The sequence below is a fragment of the Anabrus simplex genome, chromosome 1, assembly GCF_040414725.1.
Source record: "Anabrus simplex isolate iqAnaSimp1 chromosome 1, ASM4041472v1, whole genome shotgun sequence".
Classification (NCBI taxonomy): domain Eukaryota; kingdom Metazoa; phylum Arthropoda; class Insecta; order Orthoptera; family Tettigoniidae; genus Anabrus; species Anabrus simplex.
The window spans coordinates 1,089,706,724-1,089,729,065 of record NC_090265.1 but is presented as its reverse complement, the minus strand read 5'-3'; the positions used below and the strand labels follow the sequence as shown (position 1 = coordinate 1,089,729,065).

Sequence of the window (22,342 nt, the reverse complement as noted above, 5' to 3'; positions counted from 1 at the left end):
CGACTGACAACTACAGGAAATTCAGTAGAGACCACCTAAAAATAAATTATTAGTCCATTCAGTTCAATAATTTTAGTTTTGTACGAAGAAAAGCCATAGCAGTAGAGGGCCATGTAAGCCTCCGGATGAGTGGACGGTTTTTAATTTCCATACTGTTCGTGGCATTAATCGTTTTTGTTTTGCCGATACCTTTATTCTACTAAGCGTCTGACTTCTTCCTTTCTTCCCCTCTAAACCACAATCACTTCAAATCAACAAGGAACATATCTTCAATACCCAAAACTTCCGCATAAGGAAGCATGTGATAGTTAGCTCTGTGACCAACTACCTTTGTCCAAAGAAGGAACCTGTTACGATTGTAGATGCTCCTAAATTTCTCACTTCCTGATGGAGAATCGGACACAAGTACTCCGCGTGAGCTAAATATACCTTTACTACCGGTACGTCGATAAAGCAGCCCAATATTTTCCCCTCCTGCTAATCTACTACAATGTCCTTCACTATTCTGTTTTAAAAGTGCCCTGAAGATTGATGTTTAAACACGTTTTTCCCATCAACACGGTAAGTTACTTGCCATTTCGACGAATTTACCTTAAATAAGACACGTCATACAAATTATTAGGCTGAAAATCTTAAGATAGGTGAATAACTATATGCATGATGGTAGAGATCACTAATCATCTACGAACAGAGAAAACGTTGTTGAGCTTACTTGCTTACAGGAAGTTCTGGTGTGATGTGGTAGTTAGGGATTCCATCTTTAAGGCACTGTATGCCAAATTTTACTATATTTTTCATTTCTTTTGTTTCATTTACGAGCTGTATCGCTCTCTTCTAAGATAATGTATTGTTTACCCGTTTACGGCGACTAGAAATATATTTTAAGTTGGATTTTAAGGGACCATTGCGTATCTCTTCTTGACAATGAGTGGACGTGGCCCAAGGTCGTACAGCACAACTTTTCAGACTGTGTTAATTTTATGGTTCTCCTACGGCATTCGACTAGATTTTAATATCAATCGTCGTTCAGAGATGGTTCTACCATTACAGTATTATTATTGTGTTCTTGATCTGCAGAGTCTTTCACTCAAAGTGGAGCCAGCCGGAGCAGCGCAGCAGGTAGATGGGAGAGCTGAAGGTCCAGACGAGCACATGGCAACTCGCTGAGCTTGAGGCCGGGAGAGCGTCCGTATGAATCGCATATAAATAAGAAGCACACATAATACCGCATAATCAAAATAAAACTATTTCTCTCCTTGTCACAGTGTGTGAGGTTTTGTTGCATAAACCTTATTTTTCAATTTTCCCCATAAATAAAAATCGCAAACCGTAAGATCTGGGGATCTTGCGGGCCACAATAGTTTACTAATTGCCCTATTGTCGAAAATTTCCTCAATTAAACTTAATGACTCGTTAGCCGTGTGCGAGGTTGCCGAGTCTTGCTAGAAATATCCAGAATGCAATCATTTTCCGTCAAATGTTAAAAAAATGGTACGAGAATATCATTCGTACATCCTTGCCCAGTGATTGTGGTTTCAAAAACTATAGGCCCTATTATCCTGTCTGCAGTTACTGCCACCAAAATTCCCATTTTCACCCTCCAGATGAACTCAAACGAAATATCACGAGAGAAATTGAGGCTATCTTGGTATATGAACTAATGCATATGAATGAAAATTTCCTTAGATGAAGCCAGAAATCTGTAGATACAGGTGGACATTTTCAATATTTTCTGTAACAAGGCGAGAAATTATTTTACTTTCATTATCCGTCATTATGTGTGCTTGTTATTTACATGCTATTCATACGGGCGTTTTTTTCCGTAATCATTCACTAAAATTACTTAATACACATAATAGTCCACCGAAATACAGAAATTAATCCTCTTCCTTACAGAAATATTTCATAATATTGTTGACAATATTTAACAATCATAGTTCTTTACTTACTCCAATAAAGCTCTGGATTGAGCAGTTTTAAGCCATAACAATGGTTACAATAGATAAAGACTGCACACGGTACTATGGAGCTAGAGATCGTAGAGAAATGGGGAAGAGTCCTTCCGTTCCTGCGATTTATAACAATTGCAGGTATCAGTTTCATCAGGATTCCGCGTAGGTAATGCGAGGTGAGAACTATTATTACTTTTTATCTATTGTGCGGGTGAGATGTCATTGATGTGTAGAGCTTCATTTACTTTCAGCCTACTCCGGTTGAAATATAGATATGAACTATGGATACGCATTTGGAGTGATAGTAACTTCTTCATTTAAGATAGCAGTTTCGTAGATTGAGTTTCTCACTGATGATGTCCCATGCGTGACATGTGATGTGTAAGTAGAGATTGTATTCAGGGATCATCTTATATTCATTACCTAGTCGAGTGATACCATTTTATTAGAGGCGATATCATCAAGTATTGGTTTGTGAGTTTAACAGGTGACACTTAAACCATTAGGATAGAAGAGGAATGTCATTCTTCTAGGTAACGCAGAGACGGCAATCATGTGAAACACTTGGGTATCCAAGTTTCCAAAGTTACCTATTGTGTTTTCTTTCAGATGCGTGATTTTGCAGATACCATTTGTTTTTTGTTTTTTGTTTTTTTTAGGCTTGCAGACGTAATTATTTCTTTCCTGTGTGTACCCAGGTTTTTCTGTATATCATTGTGATAACCTTGCCTGATGAAAACAACGTTGAACACACTTATTTTGTCTGCACAAGTTTAATGTTTATCACAATTCATGGTGCTGTATTGTTCAAATCAATCAATCAATCAATCAATCAATCAATCAATCAATCAATCAATCAATCAATCAATCAATCAATCAATCAATCAATCAATCAATCAATCAATCAATCAATCAATCAATCAATCAATCAATCAATCAATCAATCAATCAATGAGCGGCATTTAGGGCTGTCGCCCAGGTGTCAAATTCCATTACCGAGAATTTTACCGCAGTTAGATCTCTAGTCCAATAGTACCAGTATCATTAAAAAATAATCAGGTAATTTGGTTAAAAACTGTGGATTTTTCATCTAAACACATGCATTTTTAGTCTTACACACTTCGGGGAACGAGAAAACTCCTCAATTATTCTCGAGCTAAGATACATCTTTTGGTGTCCACATTTGCCAAACTTACTTTAATTTTAAGAATATTTGTACAATTTTCAACTCTCACATAGGCTGAAAATGTTCGGCAGACGGTTCTCGCATATACCAACAATTTTGAATACTGTAGCGACAGTACACACAACTTTACTTACACAGTGTGCCTATATTTAACCAATATTTAACCTGTTAACCAGAACAATAATTAAGATATGTGACGATGAGGCAGTGGCCCCGGTCTGGAAAGCCATGAACAAGGACCGAGCGTATTCATCGCGCTGACCACGCATCATCTCGCAATATTCAGGCCTTTATGCAGAGCAGCGGTTGCTTGGCAAAACAAGCTCTATTATCGGCGACTAGCGTATATAATGAAATTCTCTCGTGTATAACATTGCAATAAGTTATTTGAATGCAGTTAATCTGTCATCTTTATGCGAGCGGGGAATGAAAATACTACGATTTCTTAACTGAAGATTTCAATTTTCTATATGGAACAGAATGTAATATGTATTGTATCCATTTTTCAAACACAAAATGCGAAACTCAGTTCTATATGAAAGTCTTATGTTAGCGATTAGGAGATTAGTTGTCAGAAATGTACTACAGAGAAAGTGTCACGATGTGCGTCCTAAATTAAGTGCTGCAATAAAATAATTCCGATCCTCATTGATAAAGCGTTTGTCGATGCAGTATAATCATTAGAATGGGATAATGATGGGACAATATAACATTGCAGGAACTGCGCAGTCGGAGATTCAAACACACTGCCTCTGTTACATGACCAGTAACTTACCTGAATATCATCGAAGCCGAGCTCCACTTGAATCTCTAACTTCTTGTTGTTGTAGCCGAGCGTTGCATCCCCGCTGCGGGTCAGTTGTGAGAGACCACTCACTGATATCTCCTGGAGCTCGAGTTCACCATGCCACGTCACTCCAAGAAGGTCTTTCTGTAACACAAGGATGAACATTTCTGATCATCTAAACGTGAAATTCGAATCACTAATCATGATTGCTGATGTAAGGGTCAGAACATCGAAATTAACTGCACTTTGAAAAGCCCCTTCCCTGTTACCTCTCATCTTCTCAGTCTTCATTACTAAACGTAAATCGCCAGGCTGAGTGGCTCAGGCGGTTGAGGCGCTGGCCTTCTGATCCCGACTTAGCAGGTTCGATCCTGGCTCAGTTTGGTGGTATTTGAAGGTGCCCAAATACGTCAGACTGGTGTCGGTAGATTTACTGGCACGTAAAAGAACTCCCGCGGGACTAAATTCCGGCACCTCGGCGTCTCCGAAATCCATCAAAATTAGTTTTTAATGCTATTTGTTCGGGGCGTCAACCTATAGAGATCTTTTGCCCCTACTTGCACCACATGATATGAACCTGCGTGTAATTGGAATTGCGGAAGTGTAGAGTGTTGAATGTGAGGAAAGGATCGTTAAGGACTACACAATCACAATTAAAAACCCCTGACCCGGCCGGGAATCGAACCATGGGACACCGGGTGACAGGCGGACGCGTTGTCCTCTACACCGCCGGGCCGGACATCAAAAATAGTTAGGAGGGAGTAAAGTCAATAACATTATTATTAAAAATGAATCTCACATAACATCTAGATTATCCTCTACTTCGATTTGTAGAAATCTATTGTCATCCTTTACCCTAAAATCTAACGGATTGTTTCTAATAATAATAATAATAATAATAATAATAATAATAATAATAATAATAATAATAATAATAATAATAATAATAATAATAATAATAATAATAATAATAATATCATTTCTAATGAAATATGTGATATGAAATCTCCAGTTTTACTTGAAACCTGAACCGCAGTGACGTTCCATGTCATAAACATGAACTTGAGAAACTTACTATAAGCTAACTAATTTTTGTGGCTGGACTAGTGTTGGTCCCCAATCATTTTCCATAAGACATTCGAGTTTAAGGTCAGTACGGGAGTTGGCTCGCAAGTAAACAACATTTTTCTCTCCATTTTTTACAGACTGACGACTGTCTGCTGCAATTTGCAGGAGGTATGGTGAAACGTTGTTTTTGTTTTTCTTCTATGTGATTTGTCCAATCTCCGAGACGTTGGTATTCACTACAGCTAGTGCTTCCAGATTTTCTGAATGGTGATAATAAAATCCCAGTTGGCAAAGGAGTTCGACAAGGTGACACAATCTCTCCAAAGCTGTTTACCTTTGCCTTGGAAGATGTATTCAAAACTCTTCATTGGGATAATAAAGGAATAAAAATCAACGGGGTATATTTGAACCACCTGCGTTTTGCCGATGACATTGTGCTCATAAGTGAAAATCTAGATGAGCTAGAAAGCATGATCCAAGAATTAAAAACTGCTTCTGCTAAGATTGGTTTGGAAATGAACATTAATAAAACGAAAATACTAAGCCCAGAGAGTCGACCACTTAAAACGGGAAACCAATATATAGAAGCTGTCGATGAGTACATCTATCTTGGACACAAGATAAAACTTGGAAAAGACAACCAACGTGCAGAAATTCCTCGCAGAATAGGTATGAGTTGGACTGCATTCCGAAAACTAAGATTCATCCTCACTGACAAGGATGTTCCAATTAACCTGAAGACCAAGGTTTATAATACGTGCGTGCTGCCAGTTACAACTTACGGTCTGGAAACGATGACTCTGACGAAGGAAAGTGCTCGCAAGCTTCAGCGAACACAACGAGCCATGGAGCGACAGATGCTAGGGATCAGCCTTAGGGATAAGATCCGTTCAGAGGACATCAGGAGAAGAACTAATGTAACAGACATCCTAGAGATAGTAGCAAAACTAAAATGGCAATGGGTAGGACACGTAGCTCGACAAGACTACAACAGGTGGACCTCTAGGATTGTTCACTGGAGACCATGGGGACACAAGAGAGGCATTGGAAGACCCCTGAAGAGATGGCTCGACGACATAAAGCTGTTGGCTGGAACACGCTGGTTCCAAGTGGCTCAAGACCGAAGACGATGGAAGCACATGGAAGAGGCCTATATCCAGCAGTGGATTGAAATAGGCTAGAAAAGAAGAAGAAGAAGATAATGCTGTTCCATTGTTCTTGTCCCTTGTCCATGCTTGATGGTTTCGAGACAGATTATTCGTCTCCTCCCTCTACTCCGTTGTCCGAGGATTTTGTCCTTCGGTATTTGTTACAACTCGTATTTCTCAACAAGCAACACATAGTCTATTTAGTCAGTCTTCCTGCATTTAGTGACTGTCAGTAGTTCCCTTTTACTGTTAGCTCGTCTTAATACCCTTCACTTGATGACATGTTTGACCCAAGAAATTTTCATCATTCGTTTGTGAAGCCACATTTTCAGATCTTCCAGTCGTTGAATTGTGGTATGCTTCAGATTCCAATATTCAACCCCATAAAATAATGAGGATCAGATGTAATAGTTTACCATTTGCTGTCTAAGTTTTAACTTGAGATCCTCGATGCAGAGGAATGTTCTTAAAAGTGGCTCTGGCTATTACAATACGCGTCTTAATTTCCAGATCAGGGTAAAGATTAACTGTTAGCCAGAAAACAAGATATTGCTATTTGTTAACTTGTAGTTCATCATCGAGTTTTGAAGAATCAGTTCCGTTTTTATCTTACTGAAAATTATTAATTTAGTTTTCTTTATATTTGTGCCATATTACGCCCAAATCTTTGCTCACTGCATTTAGATTGTTAAGAAATAGCTGTGGGCTCCCGACGTCTCCAGAGAGAATTGCAGTGCCATCTGCGTATCTCATAGCACTTACTGGTTCCCCGTTAACCTTTATTCCCACTTCCATATCTGTTAGTGTTCTTTTAAATATTGCATCTGAGTAGTGATTGAACAATCAAGGGGACAGCACACAAACTTGTCTTACTCCTGGATGGATTTCTACAGGATCTGCCAGAAAATCGTCTATCTTCAACACATCTTCCTTTTTTCACTACAGGTTTTCGATCATTTGGGTGCATTTTCCGCCAGTTCCATTTTGATGCAATAACCTGATGAGTTCATCTTGTTTGGCTCGGTTAAATGTCTTTTCATAATCTATGAAACACATATATATATACATCTACTTGTTGCTCTCATTTTTGTTAAAAGGTCTGTCGTAGCAAAGAGGATCTTGAGTACCAAATCTACTTCTGAATCCAATCGGAGAGCCTTCTAGGTTGTTGTTTTACACTAGGGTCTATTTAATTCCCCAGTTCCGAGGTTAAATTAGTATATAAAATTCTGAACTCCTGGATGATAATATGTACGTGTGGAAGGAATCTAGTTATATTTTTCCTTTGCTCGTTTTATTCTGTTACAAGTTTTATTTTAGGTCTCATTTCATTTTTTCTCCCTAATGTGATTTAAGTATCACGTTGCATTTCTGAATTTCCTTCAGTATATCTGTCTACATAACCATAATTCAAAACGTAAACTGACGGAGTAATACATTAAATTCGAGGTGCAAAATGGACGGGAGCCAATTGGGATTCCGGATCTTGGACTTCGGAACCAACTCAAGACCTCCGATTTTCGTAATGATATTCCTTTGGGTTGATCCCATGTGAACTTTGAAGTTTCGCTCCTTTTCCTCAGACGAGGAACTCGACCGCGACCGTTCTAATAATCAACACCAAAAGATTTGTACTTACTTGACTGTTGGTTTATTTATGAAATGGCTCACTATGGGCTATGATATTCCAAGAAGTTCAGGCCATATTTTTGCTCCAAGTCTGATGTCTTCACGGTGGTGAGTGAGGAAAACGTATCTGATAGAGTCATCAGAGTAATAAGGGAAAGGGATTATTCATGGAAAATAGGATAAAGAGCAATGAAAGACAGACGAGTGAAAAAAGAAGAAAATCGAGATGGGGGCGAAGAAAATAGATCTGAAGTGCTTTATCCCCACCACTTAATACTTAATTCACTCTTCATCCCCATCTCGATACTTTTCTTGATTCTCCCAACGAACGATATGCACTCGTATGTCCATTGTCTAGCCGTTAGCACCGCTTCTTGATACCCGGTCGGGTTGAGGTGAGATGCATTTATATGACATATTATTTTGGCCGGATGCCTTCCTGACGCCAACCTGAGTTGAGGAGATAATGAAGATGAAATGAAATATAGAGAATAAAATTGGGTAATGATGTGGAAGGAATTAGCTGTGACCTATGCATTGGAACTGTCCTGGCATTAGCCTGGAAGTAAAAATGTCCCCCAGAAGATATCATGTCCCTTAATCTAGAACGGGCCCAGGAGATGACCTGGGGGAGTCATTAATTCATCCTTGTGACTCTGGCTAATAAATGGGGGTGAGATGCGAATATAAGAACTCAACAAAAGAGTTCTCTTAGCCTCTCTCACCCCAATTCTCCACAATTCTACCTATACGTGTGCTCCTGTTAAGTTGAGCAACCCAGCGGAAGGTTGGGTATCAACCCCAGCGGGAATCTGGTTCAGCGGGCCGAGAGGATGTGGAGGACAGAGGAAGGTAACGGAAAACCACCACTGGCAGTATCTCCCAAGACGTTCATGAGATGGACCTCTTTGTAAAAGATTCCGGAGGTAAAGATTCCCCTCATTCGGATCTCCGGGAGGGGTGTACAACGAGGTTTTTAAAATATGGAAGGAAGGAGAAGAAGAAAGAAGAATTATTGCGGATAGGGACGTGGAATATTCTAATATCAAATGTTGGACAATATCCAAGGAAATAAATATTCGGCCATGATAAACTTGGCGCAGGACAGGCAACAGTGGAAGAGGTTCATCTCATGACAAGACCTGCCATAAGGCAGAATACCTAGATGATGATGAATCTAGAACACAAAAGCATCAGTTTAAATTTCGGTGATTTTTTAATATTCACGTACGACAATTAAGAAACTCATATTTGCGAGTTGGTTTGTTTATCATAAAGTTCCAACTCAGTCCGATTTTACTTCCACTTACTTGAACCGCGCTTCTTACGCTTCTTATTTCTGTATTACACAGCACGGTCAACCCGTGTTCCTTGCTGTGACTGTGATTGCATGTTTTCAGGACGTGATAATCTTTCATGTTTCCCCTCTATTTTTAGCAATACTGTACTTCTTTTTGATGGTCTTGAAAGATTTCTTCGTTCTCAACTATATTAAGAGATGCTGATTATGCCCTGATTTTCATCCTTAAATCAACAATCACTATCATCCTCATCACTTTTCATAATAATATATCAGGTAGGAAAGTTTCTTAAATGAAATAACACACAATTATTTGTAATTTGATCATTGATTTCTTTGAAGTTTATTCAGAGCTCGCTTTAGGTATAATAGTAATACTTCATGTGGCTATTGCTATGGTGGTGCAGCCCTTGTAAGGCGAACTGTCTGACAAGAGTGGACGGCATCTACTGCGTACAAGAAACTGCGTGTTATTGTGGTGAAGGTTTGTGTGGTGTGGTGTATGAGTATCGCCTCGAATTGGCTAGGAGTCGAACCCGAGGTCCTGAATACTGAAGGCCAATGCCTCGATTACCATTCAGCCTAAGACGTGACTAAATGGGATCCTCTGGGGCTTTGAGCACTAAAGCGTGGATTGGTGGCTACACGGACCTTAGATGAGCCTGGCAATGGTTTCACTTTTGACAGTCTTGTAAGGCCGAGAGAGTTCTCCATTTCCTCATCCTTCGTGGTCCTTTCATTTTATTGTCCCAATACCTTCATTTTTGAAGGGTCGAACCTACTCAACAGTTGACTGTGATCAGTGTTTGGGTGGTTCCCTAATTGTACTTTCTCTGAAAACAGTAATCATCACCAACATCACAACAGTCATACGCGCTGTGAACATTCCTAACAGTTTCAATGAAACAATTTACTTTCCAGAGTTGTAACTGAACTATACTGCATGTATTTCTGATATTAGTGATAATGTTTTCAGAATGAATCATCGGTGACCTACAATACAGTTAAACATGTTTATAGATTGTTAGTATTCCCATAGAATGTGCCATTTCAATACGATGCTAATGAAGGGACTGAAAGCAAGTTAGAGACTATTCAACATGATTAAGAGTTAGTGAGTGGGACTGAGAACTATCAGCGTTCTCCGTCCCAGTCGCTGCTGTTCAACCGTAAGCACATTTCACTGATGAGCGATACTGTCGGGAGATCAGAAGAATGCACATGCCCCGTGAGGCACGGAGCGAAGGGGTTTTCACCTGCAGAGCCAGTGACGCAATGGTTACCATAGCAACTCCGCTACTACACAGACGACTTTATATAATCTTCTACTGGCAGCTCTTCGCTGTTGGCAGTTGTAATCTAGCAAACTGCAAAGTGTAAGTCAATGTTTTCGTGTAGCAGATAAAACCCGATCTGTCTGGGCAGAACAGGAAGTTCGTGCTTGCAGGCCACATTCCTCATTCTTGCATTCTTCTCATCTCTACACAGTACCGTCACAATTTGACTTTCATCACATCATCTAAATATTCATCATCACCGTCGCCAACCACTATGTTTATGAATAAGAACGGCTAGTTATTCTCCGACATCTACAGTAAGTATATAGGTTAGTTATACAGGGATTTAAAATACAGTAAAGATAATTCAGAGATTTAACAGTCGCTTACCAATGATAAGTGTTACAAATACGGGATCAGCAACTGCATTTTTCGTTTATTAAGCCATACAAATTATATATTATTTTTATATTCATGATCTGGAAAATCAGCATATCACTTTTTCTGTTAGGTTTTTATAACGTTATAAATAGAGTTGTTTTCCAAAGAAACGTTCTTCATTAGAAGAAGAAATTTTAAAAATTTAGTTCTAGTATTAAGACTTGGCTATCAGTGTATGTAATTACACTCATGTTCATAAAACACAGAACATCTTGAAAGACTAGAGATAGGAAGTACACATTCACAGGTCATGTTCATTAGTATGTTATTCAGAAACGATTAGCATTTCAGTCACCTAGGTTCGGCATATGTCCTGTTGCCTATTAGGCACTGGGTCCTCCATGGGTACTGATAACTTGTGTCATGCGTGATGGCATCAATGCCTGTAAGGCGCGGCTGGCGTCCTAGGGTATAGCCATCATGCTGCGTTCACCTGGTTCCACAGTTCATCTTCGGTGGTTGGCACTGGGTCACAGCGCCGCATCTGTAATTTCACCATATCCCACACATTTTCGATTGACGACAAGTCCGGTGATCCGGCGGGTCAGGGCAACAGCCTGACATCCTGTGACAACAAGAAGGCACGTGTTCGTACAGCAACATTGTCATGCTGAAATATGGCGTCTGGGGTGTCGTGCAGAAAGGGTATGGCTACGTGTCGCAGGATGTCATTCACGTAGGTCAAACTGGTCACAGTGCCCTGGACACTGTACCCAATAGCACCCCACACCATAAGGCCTTGAGTTGGCCCCGTACGTCTTGTGCGAATGCAGTCAATGTCGTGCTTCTCCCCCTGTCTGCGGCGAACCAAAATTCGGCCTCTTGAGAACCTTTCAAGTTGATCAGTATTTAATAGATATTTGAACACATATGGCGGCTACTGAACTAATTTTCGTGCATAGAGCAGGTGAGAGACAAGGGTGTGAAATTAAAGGTTATATTTGCTATGTGCAGTATGGATTAAAATGAAGTTTTTCCCAGCACAGAAAATAAAAGCTGTTTTACGTTTCATTAACTAATTTGAGGTTTTTTTTGGGTCACTGTACAGGAAGTGTCCATCCTTAGTCTCCCATCATGCACAGATAAGTTTCAGTTTCTTTCTCAATTATTTATGAAAACTACAGAAAGTCGTTCGGGATCTCTGGGAAAGGCGTTTGAAGGGTAATTAGATGAAAAGCCATGTCTCCACCCACGATCATGCTTAATTGGAAAACCACGATTTCTAGCTATAGCCCGAGAACGTAATTTCCACTGAGATTTTTCGCTGAGCTTTTATTAAATATAGCACTGTTCTCGTTCTTTGATATCAAGAAGTCACGCTTCTTGCACATTGCTTGGATTGCAGAATAGCTATATTTAGCATCGGAAAGGGCTGTTATATAGCCCTCCTTGTAAGGGTCAGTTCGCTTCAGCATCATTACAGCTAATGTCACGAAACTCTACACACACGTTCTAAGTATTGACGCGAATCATTATTCGCCGTTTTGAGATGCTCAAGTTGATAAACACGCCGCTAGTGGCCTTCAAACTCGTCACCAGAGGTTCCGAACGATTTTCTGTAGTCAGCTATCACATAAAAATGTAGCACTGCGTTAAAACACTTGTTTCGACGTAGATTTATATGAACAAAATTGTCAGTTAATAACGGCAATCATTACTTCTTTTTGCTAGTGGCTTTACGTCGCACCGACACAGACAGGTCATGGCGACGATAATCATCATATACATTATGAAAAGCACGAAGCAGTTGGCCACTAACGCTGACCATCAGTAATTAACTTTCTTTTTAGGTGGATACGAATGGTTACCAACGTGATACAAAGTTATTTCACTTACGAAGCTAAAGCTCTGCCCTACATTAGGAAGGACCATGGGATCGAGACTGTTGTTCTTGAAAAACTCTCTCAGTTGTGTCACAAGAGAGTCGAAGTATTCGTTCATGTTGCCATCCGATCTTGGTGAATGATACCTGTAAAGAATACAGAACATCTTAACACAGTAGCATTAGAAAATTAATTCTTCATGTAAATTGGTTGAAGAAATCTTTGGAAATCGAAGTAATGAGTAAGACCTGCAGATGAATCTGAGAAGTATGAAGGCTAAATATTAGGTGTTATTTAATACGTTATTAGACTTTTTATGTTAGAAATTCAAAATAATAATAATAATAATAATAATAATAATAATAATAATAATAATAATAATAATAATAATCAGCAAGACGTAATTTTTTGGGTTACAATTATATAGAAGAAAATGCAGTATTCAAGGTTTCTAACTGAAAGACGAGATTCGTACTCCTATTTCATTACGACATTAATAACATTTGACACATTCTTGGTGTTCTCTAACCGAGGCTGTAAATTCAAGCTTGGTTTACCAGATGAATGTGAGTTCTAATCCCCATCAGGAAGCCGAAACATTTAGAAACGCGATATCCACTAACATACACTTGTGTTTATCTCAATCTAAACCAAATTAATATCATGTAAATTCCTGGAGGAAAGGTTGGCCAGGTATATAGTTAACCATCCTACTGCAATTAGCGTAGACGTTACGGATAGTAGAAGACTTTACCTCAAACACCTCCGAGGGTTTTCATGGTTCCTATTCTATAATTGAGAATAAATAGTTTCAGCATGGCGAACAAGCTTCACTTGGCTTAGAACAGCAATCGGTTAGCAACATGTTGACACAGGTAGGTCTTATTGCGAGGTTGGGGTAGGAAAGGGCTAGCAGTAATAAGGAAGCGTTAGTGATCTTTATTAAGGTACAGCCTCAGCATTTGCCTGGTGTGAAAATGGGAAACTACTGAAATCCATCTTCAGAGCTGCTGACAGCAGCAGTTCAACATTGTTATGTATTATAATAGCATATTAGCAAATAACGCCTTTCATCGTTCCGACTGCAAGTCCAAGAGACACAACTTAGCTAGTACGGGCATTCTCATTTGTATGTACCAACTTCCGTTTCCCTCTTCGTAGGACAGATCCCCATCATTATCTAAGTTTCGCCATGTTACTCATCCCCTTTGTCCATTGAATACCCTCGTAATCTCTCTTATCTATTTTCATCCAATTGGCCAATTGTACATAAAACTAAATCCAACAAATTTGGATTGGGTCTCATTTCTTAATTACGAAATTAATATCACTTATAAATCATGGTATTAAAGAATTTTCTGTTTTATTGCCAACGGCCGTAGCCGTGTTGAAACACCGGATCCCGTGAGATCTCCGAAGTTAAGCAACAGTGAGCGTGGTCAGGATTTGGATGGGTTGCCACGCGCTGTTGGTGGGGGGGGGGGTAAGGGAATGGAGGAGCGGAAAGGAACTGGCCACCCTACCGCACGTAAACTCCAGCTCAGGACACCTCCGCGGAGGTTCTGACCTGCCTTCGGGCAGAATACACCCTTACCTTACCTGTTTCACTGTACATAGCAACTCCCGTATTGCAAAATCTGTCTCAATATTGAGCAATATGAAGATGACTGGAACTGCTTTCTTTGTACTCGGATTTTTCATTTGCATTCTCCCTCCCTACAGCACCATTCTTAGAGAATAAAGTTCAAATATTGCTCCAAATCTGACTGGGGCGTTTTTGCATTCATCTTGTACCTGCGCAGTCCATATTTAGTTGAAATATTAATGTCGGTATTATTATACTCGTATTTCGTTTTTCGTGGCAAAGTACCTGCAACACAGTCTATCAAAGGCCAAGAGTAGCAGTCAAACTACGAAGATCGATCAAATAAAAACGGGACCGTTAAGAGTGGGGAAAGCGTGTTGTTATATATTTCTCGTCGGTTCGTCACTAACGCTCACGATATCGGGGCAACAGGTGAACCCCTCCACTGCGCAACGCATAATTGTAAAATTTCTTGCTCGTGAAAGAGTTACAGCTGTGGTAATTTGCAAGAGGTTGCGTGCACATTTCGGTGATCAAACACTGTCAAGGACGCGTTTGTATGCCTGGCATAAACAGTGCAAGGAAGGACGAGAACGTGTGGAAAATCAGCAACACGATCGCCTTCTTCGGACCAGTATTACAGACGAAAACATGCGTGCGGTTAAAGACATTATTGACGACGATCGACTGTATCATATATTGCACAACAAGTCGGAAACCGTTACGGGAGATGTCAAGCATTCATCACAAGCGACCTACAGTTCCGCAAAGTGTGTTCCAGATGGGTCCTTCGCCTTTTGACCGGAAATCTGAAGTTAAGATGTTTGGAGGCCTGTCAGAGACTTTCAGCAAGGTTTGATTATCCTCCTTACAGCCAGGACTTATCGCCCTGCGATTTCCATTTGTTTGGACCGCTTAAAGAAGCTCTAGGAGGGCAACGATTTGAAGGTGACGAAAGTGGGGAAGACTTCGTGCGCAACTGGCTGGTGACACGACCCTGTTCTTTTTACGATGAGGGCATCAAAAAGCTGTCCATACGCTAAGACAAACGCATTTCCAAAGCAGCAAACTATGTGAAAAAATAAATTGTAATTGCCTTGTGTTTTTCATTAAATGGATTATAAAAAAATAAATCCCGTTTATATTTGATCACCCCTCGTACTTAACGGTAAATGATTTCCGTCACCTATATGCCGGACCTGCGGTGTAGGGGTAGCGTACCTGCATCTTACCCGGAGACTCCGGGTTCAATACCCGGCCAGGACAGGGTTTTTATCTGGATCTGATGGCTGGTTCGAGATCCACATAGCCCGCGTGATTACAATTGAGGAGGTATCTGACGGTGAGAGAGCGGCCCTGGTCCAGGAAGCCAAGAATAACGACCAAGAGAATTCACCGCGCTGACCACACGACAACTCAAAATCTGCAGGCCTTTGAGTTGAGCAGCGGTCGCTTGGTAGGCCATGGCCTTTAGAGGCTCTTGCGCCATGGGGTTTGGTTTGGCTTTTTACTACCTAATTATTTCTTATCATTCACAACGATATTTTGTGAATTCTCTATCTAGATTCAGAATTCTTCATGTGATTTCCGGATGTAAATTCTAATTTTATGCAAAAAGTTGCAAATATAAGCTTTTATTTGTAAGGCAAATATTTCCACAAATCTATTTATAAAAATACTGTTATATTGTTGTTGTTATAAACTTACCTTAGTGTTATAAATGACCATGAAAGGCAGTATGTTTTCTTTGGAAGCTCATTAAACCTACACAAATATATATTATCCGAACGGCATTCTAAATAGTATGGTGCTTAATGACTACTCATATCTTTGTCTAAAATTACAAACATTAGTTTGCATTAAGATGTTTTCTTTCGATAGCCAAGATAAAAAATTATTTTCGAAGTAAACAGAAGTAAACGATGGGATGATCCACCGACCCACGAGAAAATGCGCGATCCGGGAGATAGTAGGTTCGAATCCCACTATCGGCAGCCCTGAAAATGGTTTTCCGTGGTTTCCCATTTTCACACCAGGCAAATGCTGGGGCTGTACCTTAATTAAGGCCACGGCCGCTTCCTTCCAACTCCTAGGCATTTCCTATCCCATCGTCGCCGAAAGACCTATCTGTGTCGGTGCGACGTAAAGCCCCTAGCAAAAAAAAAAAAAACAAAAAAAACAAAAAACAAAAATGCGCGAAAGTCTACTACAACTGTTTGTATCAGTACAGCAAGCAGAAACAGATACAATTACAAAGTAAAAAATATGAGCTGCAGGTAAGAAAAGGTCGAAAAGAGACCATGAATTGTCTTATGCAACGTTGGAGCGATACGACGCACAACGACATGATGATACCAAATCTACAACTGGATATGACCAACGACCGAATGAAATGGAGACAGTGAAGTTAATCGATGGAACTCTTTCTAGGTGGGCAAACGGTGATGAACATGAAGAGTTACTATTATTATTATTATTATTATTATTATTATTATTATTATTATTATTATTATTATTAATTTTCTATGTAAATGCTCGTTAGATACACTTATGATGTTTGCGTAATTTTAAGGGATGCTAACTTTCACCGGGCAATACCAGAAAATAATTTGTCTTCACTGCTACTTGGTAACAGATCTCAATAGTTATTACAGTAATTTATGTTCCCTTTTCTGTAAGTTTTTTCTAACACTGCTTGAATATATTCACGAATTATCCTGTTCTATTAACTTTCCTCTGCGCGGTTAAATCGCAAGCTGGCCGTCATGTTTTACCATTCATGGCCTAATTTCAGTCACGCCTGCTACTTTACGAACATTATAGTTTCTCATTATTATCTAAATATTTTCAAGCATCTTCCACGCTTCATACTCTTCTACTTGTATCTCAAAATGTAAATAATTATGTAGATCATTTTAATCACAGGCTTACAAAACAAATTTCCAATAACTTATTTGTGTCGATATTTTATAAGCACAAGTACCTCTTTACAATATACTGTGCTATTAGTTTTTCTTAAATTATATTGGCGAGTGGTTTAGTAATCTGCCTGAGAGTTTCTAATAATTACAAAATCTTATACTGATATCCTTTGAACGGAATGAATAGAAATTAGTGTGACGCCCGATGCTGGTTAATGTGTTCCTACAATATGCGGCGCTAGCGTAGCTACGTGCGGACCGTGAACATGTGGTTTTAAACGTGATGGAAGTGACTCAATTAAGATTTCACGTTTACATAAATGATTTTAAAAATGTATCCCTTGTAGTAGTGTTTCAGGATTATTCTCTCAATTTACCGCCTCGTGACTGTGTTTATTTACGATATGGGTTTGATACAAACTTAGATACAATATTTCTTTTTTGAAAATAATTTGTTGAAAATCTGTAGGAAATACCTTGCAATTAGTGATAACTCAAATGTTTCTAGTTTGATTCATTTACTACTAACGTACATTTAAGGCTGTCACCCAGATGGAAAATGCCCTATGCATTTTTCTAAAATGATTCCAGAGAAATAGGTATTTTATTGAATATTTCCCGTGGATTATTCCAGTTCATAATTTCTCTTTCTATAAACGAGTATTTGCCCCAATCTGTCCTCTTGAATTTCAACTTTATATTCATATTATGATCTTTCTTATCTTTATAACCACCACTCATCCTTATTCGTCTTCGAATTACACCTCGCCACTGACAGCTGGGAACGTACGACTTAGTTTAGTAGCATTTTTTTGCTATTTGCTTTACGTCGCACCGACACAGATAGGTCTTATGTCGATGATCGGATATGAAAGGCCTGGGAATAGGAAGGAAGCGGCCGTGGCCTTAATTAAGGTACAGCCCCAGATTCCGAGTCGAGTAGCTTGTCACCTTATTCCCAGGTCTTTCATGACCTAAGTTATTCTTGTTAAAATCAATTGCAAAGGTGAATTGTTACGTAGAAAGGGATGCTAACTGCTTTAATGAACATGCTAGACAATAATTCATAATAAGCGTATTAAACCACTTCAGGTTGCCACATAATTGTTATAAATACGTCATATGTAATTCATACCTAACAATTTCATTCATATGTTAATTAGTATGTAAACATACTGAGACTATTCATGAATCTTACCAGCACTTATCCCAGAGGTTAGCTACCTGGATACCGTTGACATTTTCTGGGTATGTTTTTTGGTATTTCAAGCTTGCATTTTTATCTGTATTTCATTTTAGAAAAGATAACTGGCATCGTATATAATCTAAAATGATAATACATCTATGTGTGGAAAAAAGAAATGTCGTTTTTATAGTAAACCGACTCGCACCGCGGGGCGTTGCATATTCACTTGCGGTGTAAGTTATCTAGCCGTTCTACAAACGTGTAAGGTGAGTTGCATAGGTCTTAGGGGTTATGATATTTCAGATCGCTCATTAATAAGAGAAAATATAAACTTTTCACTTCGCAAAGGAATCCACCAGATATTTCCTATATATTACGAAAGAGATTGGAGAATATTTACAAACACACTACCGTTTTTATCCGTCAAAATGCCTTCTTGCCTATGTTGCGACAGCAGCCCTGCAGGCGGTGGAGAACATTAACAAGTGTGATTCAGCGACATTTCTATTCGACCTGGTTTTGGTACGGTATGCATTTTCTCCTTTCTACCCTTAATCTATTCCTGTCAGAACCCTTTTAGTGTGTCTTCGTTTTACATTGCCCAGCTTAGTGACATTCTAAACCCACGGTGGGAGGTTGTATCCCAGCTAAGTCACGTGTTACTATTACTATTATTATTATTATTATTATTATTATTATTATTATTATTATTATTAATAATAGTAATAATTTTCTATGTAAATGCTCGTTAGATACACTAATGATGTTTGCGTAATTTTAACTCTATGAGGTACGCTTTTCTGCTATCCACTGGTACTGCAATATTAAATTATAATTTCTTACAAATTCTAATGCGGCTTTCGTCCATTCTATCCAGTCCATTTCCATATTTTCTTATGCTTGCCTTTAGGAATCCCTCACTGATCACATTCATGTATCTATGAGCAGCTTTACGGTAAAGAAAATTGTGCTCTTAAGATGGTAGTGTGAAGTTGATACGAGCATAGGATTGAAGCTCTGTTGTTAAGAACTTACGAAGTTACTTCCTACAAAGAGTCATCTGAGGGAAATAAAGTCCAGGTGGTCAGCAACTACATCACAAAGACTGACTGCATTTTCACCCAGGCACCTTAGAACCTTGAAATCTGTGGAGCATTTGCTGCACATTGGATTCTGTGAACTTGATCAACCGGGAATTATTCATTTGGCAGTAAGGGGGCTCACGTCCTTGTCAGCATGTCCACACTGGCATTAGCTGGCCCTTTCTTCAATTGAGATCCAACACTACTCAATTCGAACACAGCTTAACATTGTGTGACCTATGCAAATATATTAGTAAAGGAGGGGGTGTTCCTTAGTTTTACCGGATGTACAACGAGCTAACTACGCTCCTTGTGTTATTTTCTGTGTAAACTGTGTAAGAGTAGCCTATAGTACAGGAAAAAAAGGAACCTTAAGGCAAGAGACAATGAAACACGTGAACATTCATCTAGTGAGAATAAGGACTGTATATCGGGGAGACCACACATACAATGCCCATCGTGAACGATGATGATTGAGGTACTAATCTCCGGACACTGTGTACACAGAGTACCTTTAAAGGTTTCACAAACACTGATGTATCCCATACACGAGTCGGAATACGTCAATTTTCGTACAGGAAGGTATTGAGAATAAATATCAGGAACCATATTATGGTCAATTTATCTTATTTACATTCTTGAATGCTCTAAATTCCTAAACAACTCGGAATAAATAAAGTGATATACCGTATATCTTACTTACCTCCTCTTCAGTTTACTGCGTGTATGATTTAATTCTATTGAATGTCGCGTGTGACAGTTTGAACGGCGCTTTGTAAACAACATTCAGTGTCCAACGTCTAACATTACTCTGTGCACATACGATTACAACTTCACTGAATGTCGGTTGTGCATTGTTTAGAAACGCAGAGAACATTGGTATATAAGTGAAATAATTTGTCCATTATATTTCTGTGCCTTTGCTGACGAGATCTAGTGTTTACAGTGCACTATGTCTTCTAGTATGGGCTAGACCAATTTTGTTACTTTCATTGAACAGTCTCAGTCTTATCCTTGGCTTTGACAATATGAAAGTGACTGAGGTATAAGCGATGCTAGTAATGCCATTCCTTATGCAGCCAGTCCCTGCTATGAATGGTGTGAAAATGTTGCTCATAGGGTCGGTTGGTGCATGCATTTCAATAGGGTTGACAGACTTCTGACTCTGTGAAGAAAGCAATGGGAAGCTATTTGGCTGGTTATTTCCTTAGTGCGCCTCTTCAGTGTTGCCTAGGCAATCTATTACAGCTAATGGTGGAACTGTTGAGGATCCAACCAGACTGCGGGCTGAGGACTGAACAAACGAAAATTATATTTCTGATTTTCCTCGAGTTGTCCTGACGCAGGTTTTCGTTCTAGGCTATACCTTCCTCTTCGAAATTTGTTGTCCTTCGATCTCTCTGTGGGCTACTTCAGTTTTTTAAGAACCTTTCGAATCATCCGGTGTAATGCTAACTTTAAATGTCATTCCAATAAGAACTTCTGACTTGACTTTGTTAATTAGAATCCCTGTAGAAGGACGGTAAATCTTCATAATCTGGTATAGATATAACTTAGCGACGGGCGAATGAATGGTGTCAAATTAAGAGTGAAAGTTGCAATATGCACCGTTCGCCTGGAAGGATGGACGATCAATTCTCCATCACGAAATCGAGAACTTTGGAAAAGAGTTGTCCACACCGAATCTATTTCAAAAATGAGCACCAGGTTAATTCCGCAGGGAAAAGGTGATCAGATACAGGGCCAGCCACCCTACCCCACCTGTGTCAAGTTTGAAAATAACGACCATAAAATGAGTCGAGAAAAGAAGAAAACATATGCAGGAATTTTGGATCAAACCCAAGGAAATGTGATATTAGAAGATATTGCGAATGAATGTTGACAATTTAAGGGGTCAGAGGAAGGTTAAAGGGCCAAATGTATCTTTTCAGAGAAAGAGGAACCATAGCGAAAGAAATATATATTTCTGGAAGAGAAGAGAAGAGAAGAGAAGACAGCAAAATAATTGTTTCTTGTGGTCCAAAGTAGCTCTGACTCTAATAATAATAATAATAATAATAATAATAATAATAATAATAATAATAATAATAATAATAATAATAGTCTAATAATAATAATAATAATAATAATACCGGGCGAGTTGGCTGTGCGGTTAGGGGCACGCGGCTGTGAGGTTGCATCCGGGAGATAGTGGGTTCAAATCCCACTGTCGATAGCCCTAAAGATGGTTTTCCGTGGTTTCCCATTTTCACACCAGCAAATGCTGGGGCTGTACCTTAATGAAGGCCACGGCCGCTTCCTTCCCACTCCTAGGCTTTTCCTATCCCATCGTCGCCTTAAGACCTATCTGTGTCGGCGCGACGTAAAATAATAATAATAATAATAATAATAATAATAATAATAATAATAATAATAATAATAATAATAATAATAATAATAATATGCTCTATTCTCAATGAATCACTAATTTCAATAAAATAGTCAGTTTGTAACCGAAGTTTACCTGTTAATCGATGCAGCTGAGCCATGCTGACAGACAGCAAATAAGAGCGCAACCAGCAAGATTGACTTCATGACTGCGTAGTGCCGAATTGGAATCTAGATTATGAAAAATGAAATTCACCTCCTCTTATACATCGTACATAGAAGTAAGTAACAATAGACTGATATTAGCGCCACTTCTCATTTATCGCTGTTATCTTTTTGATATTAATGTCGATTGTATCGTGTCAAGACCTTCTGATCACTAAATTAATGATCTGTGAATGTGATATCAATAATTATCATTGAACCTTTGACGTCGCTTTGAGTACCAAAGTGTTCTATAGATTGTGGAAGGGGCTACGCTACATTTTAATTGCCTCTGTAATCGTGTGCGCCAAGACCCGCAAGGTGAAAATGTTAGGTAGTCGTTCGATCTTGGATCATTACAACTTTCTGTAGGAATTATGAGTATG

General features: G+C 39.1%; 1 protein-coding gene across 1 annotated transcript in view; it reads right to left on the bottom strand.

Annotated features, from left to right (window-relative positions):
• LOC136876393 (mite allergen Der p 7) overlaps positions 1-22,025 on the bottom strand; it is a 28,091-nt gene extending 6,066 nt beyond the window's left edge. The window contains exons 1-3 of the mRNA XM_067150316.2: positions 21,889-22,025; positions 12,625-12,757; positions 3,914-4,069 (exon numbers count right to left, since the gene is read on the bottom strand). Of these exons, the coding sequence (XP_067006417.1) occupies positions 3,914-4,069; positions 12,625-12,757; positions 21,889-21,959 (360 nt within the window). The 5' untranslated portion in view covers positions 21,960-22,025. The remainder of the gene's footprint in view (positions 1-3,913; positions 4,070-12,624; positions 12,758-21,888) is intronic.
• Positions 22,026-22,342: the final 317 nt, after the last annotated feature.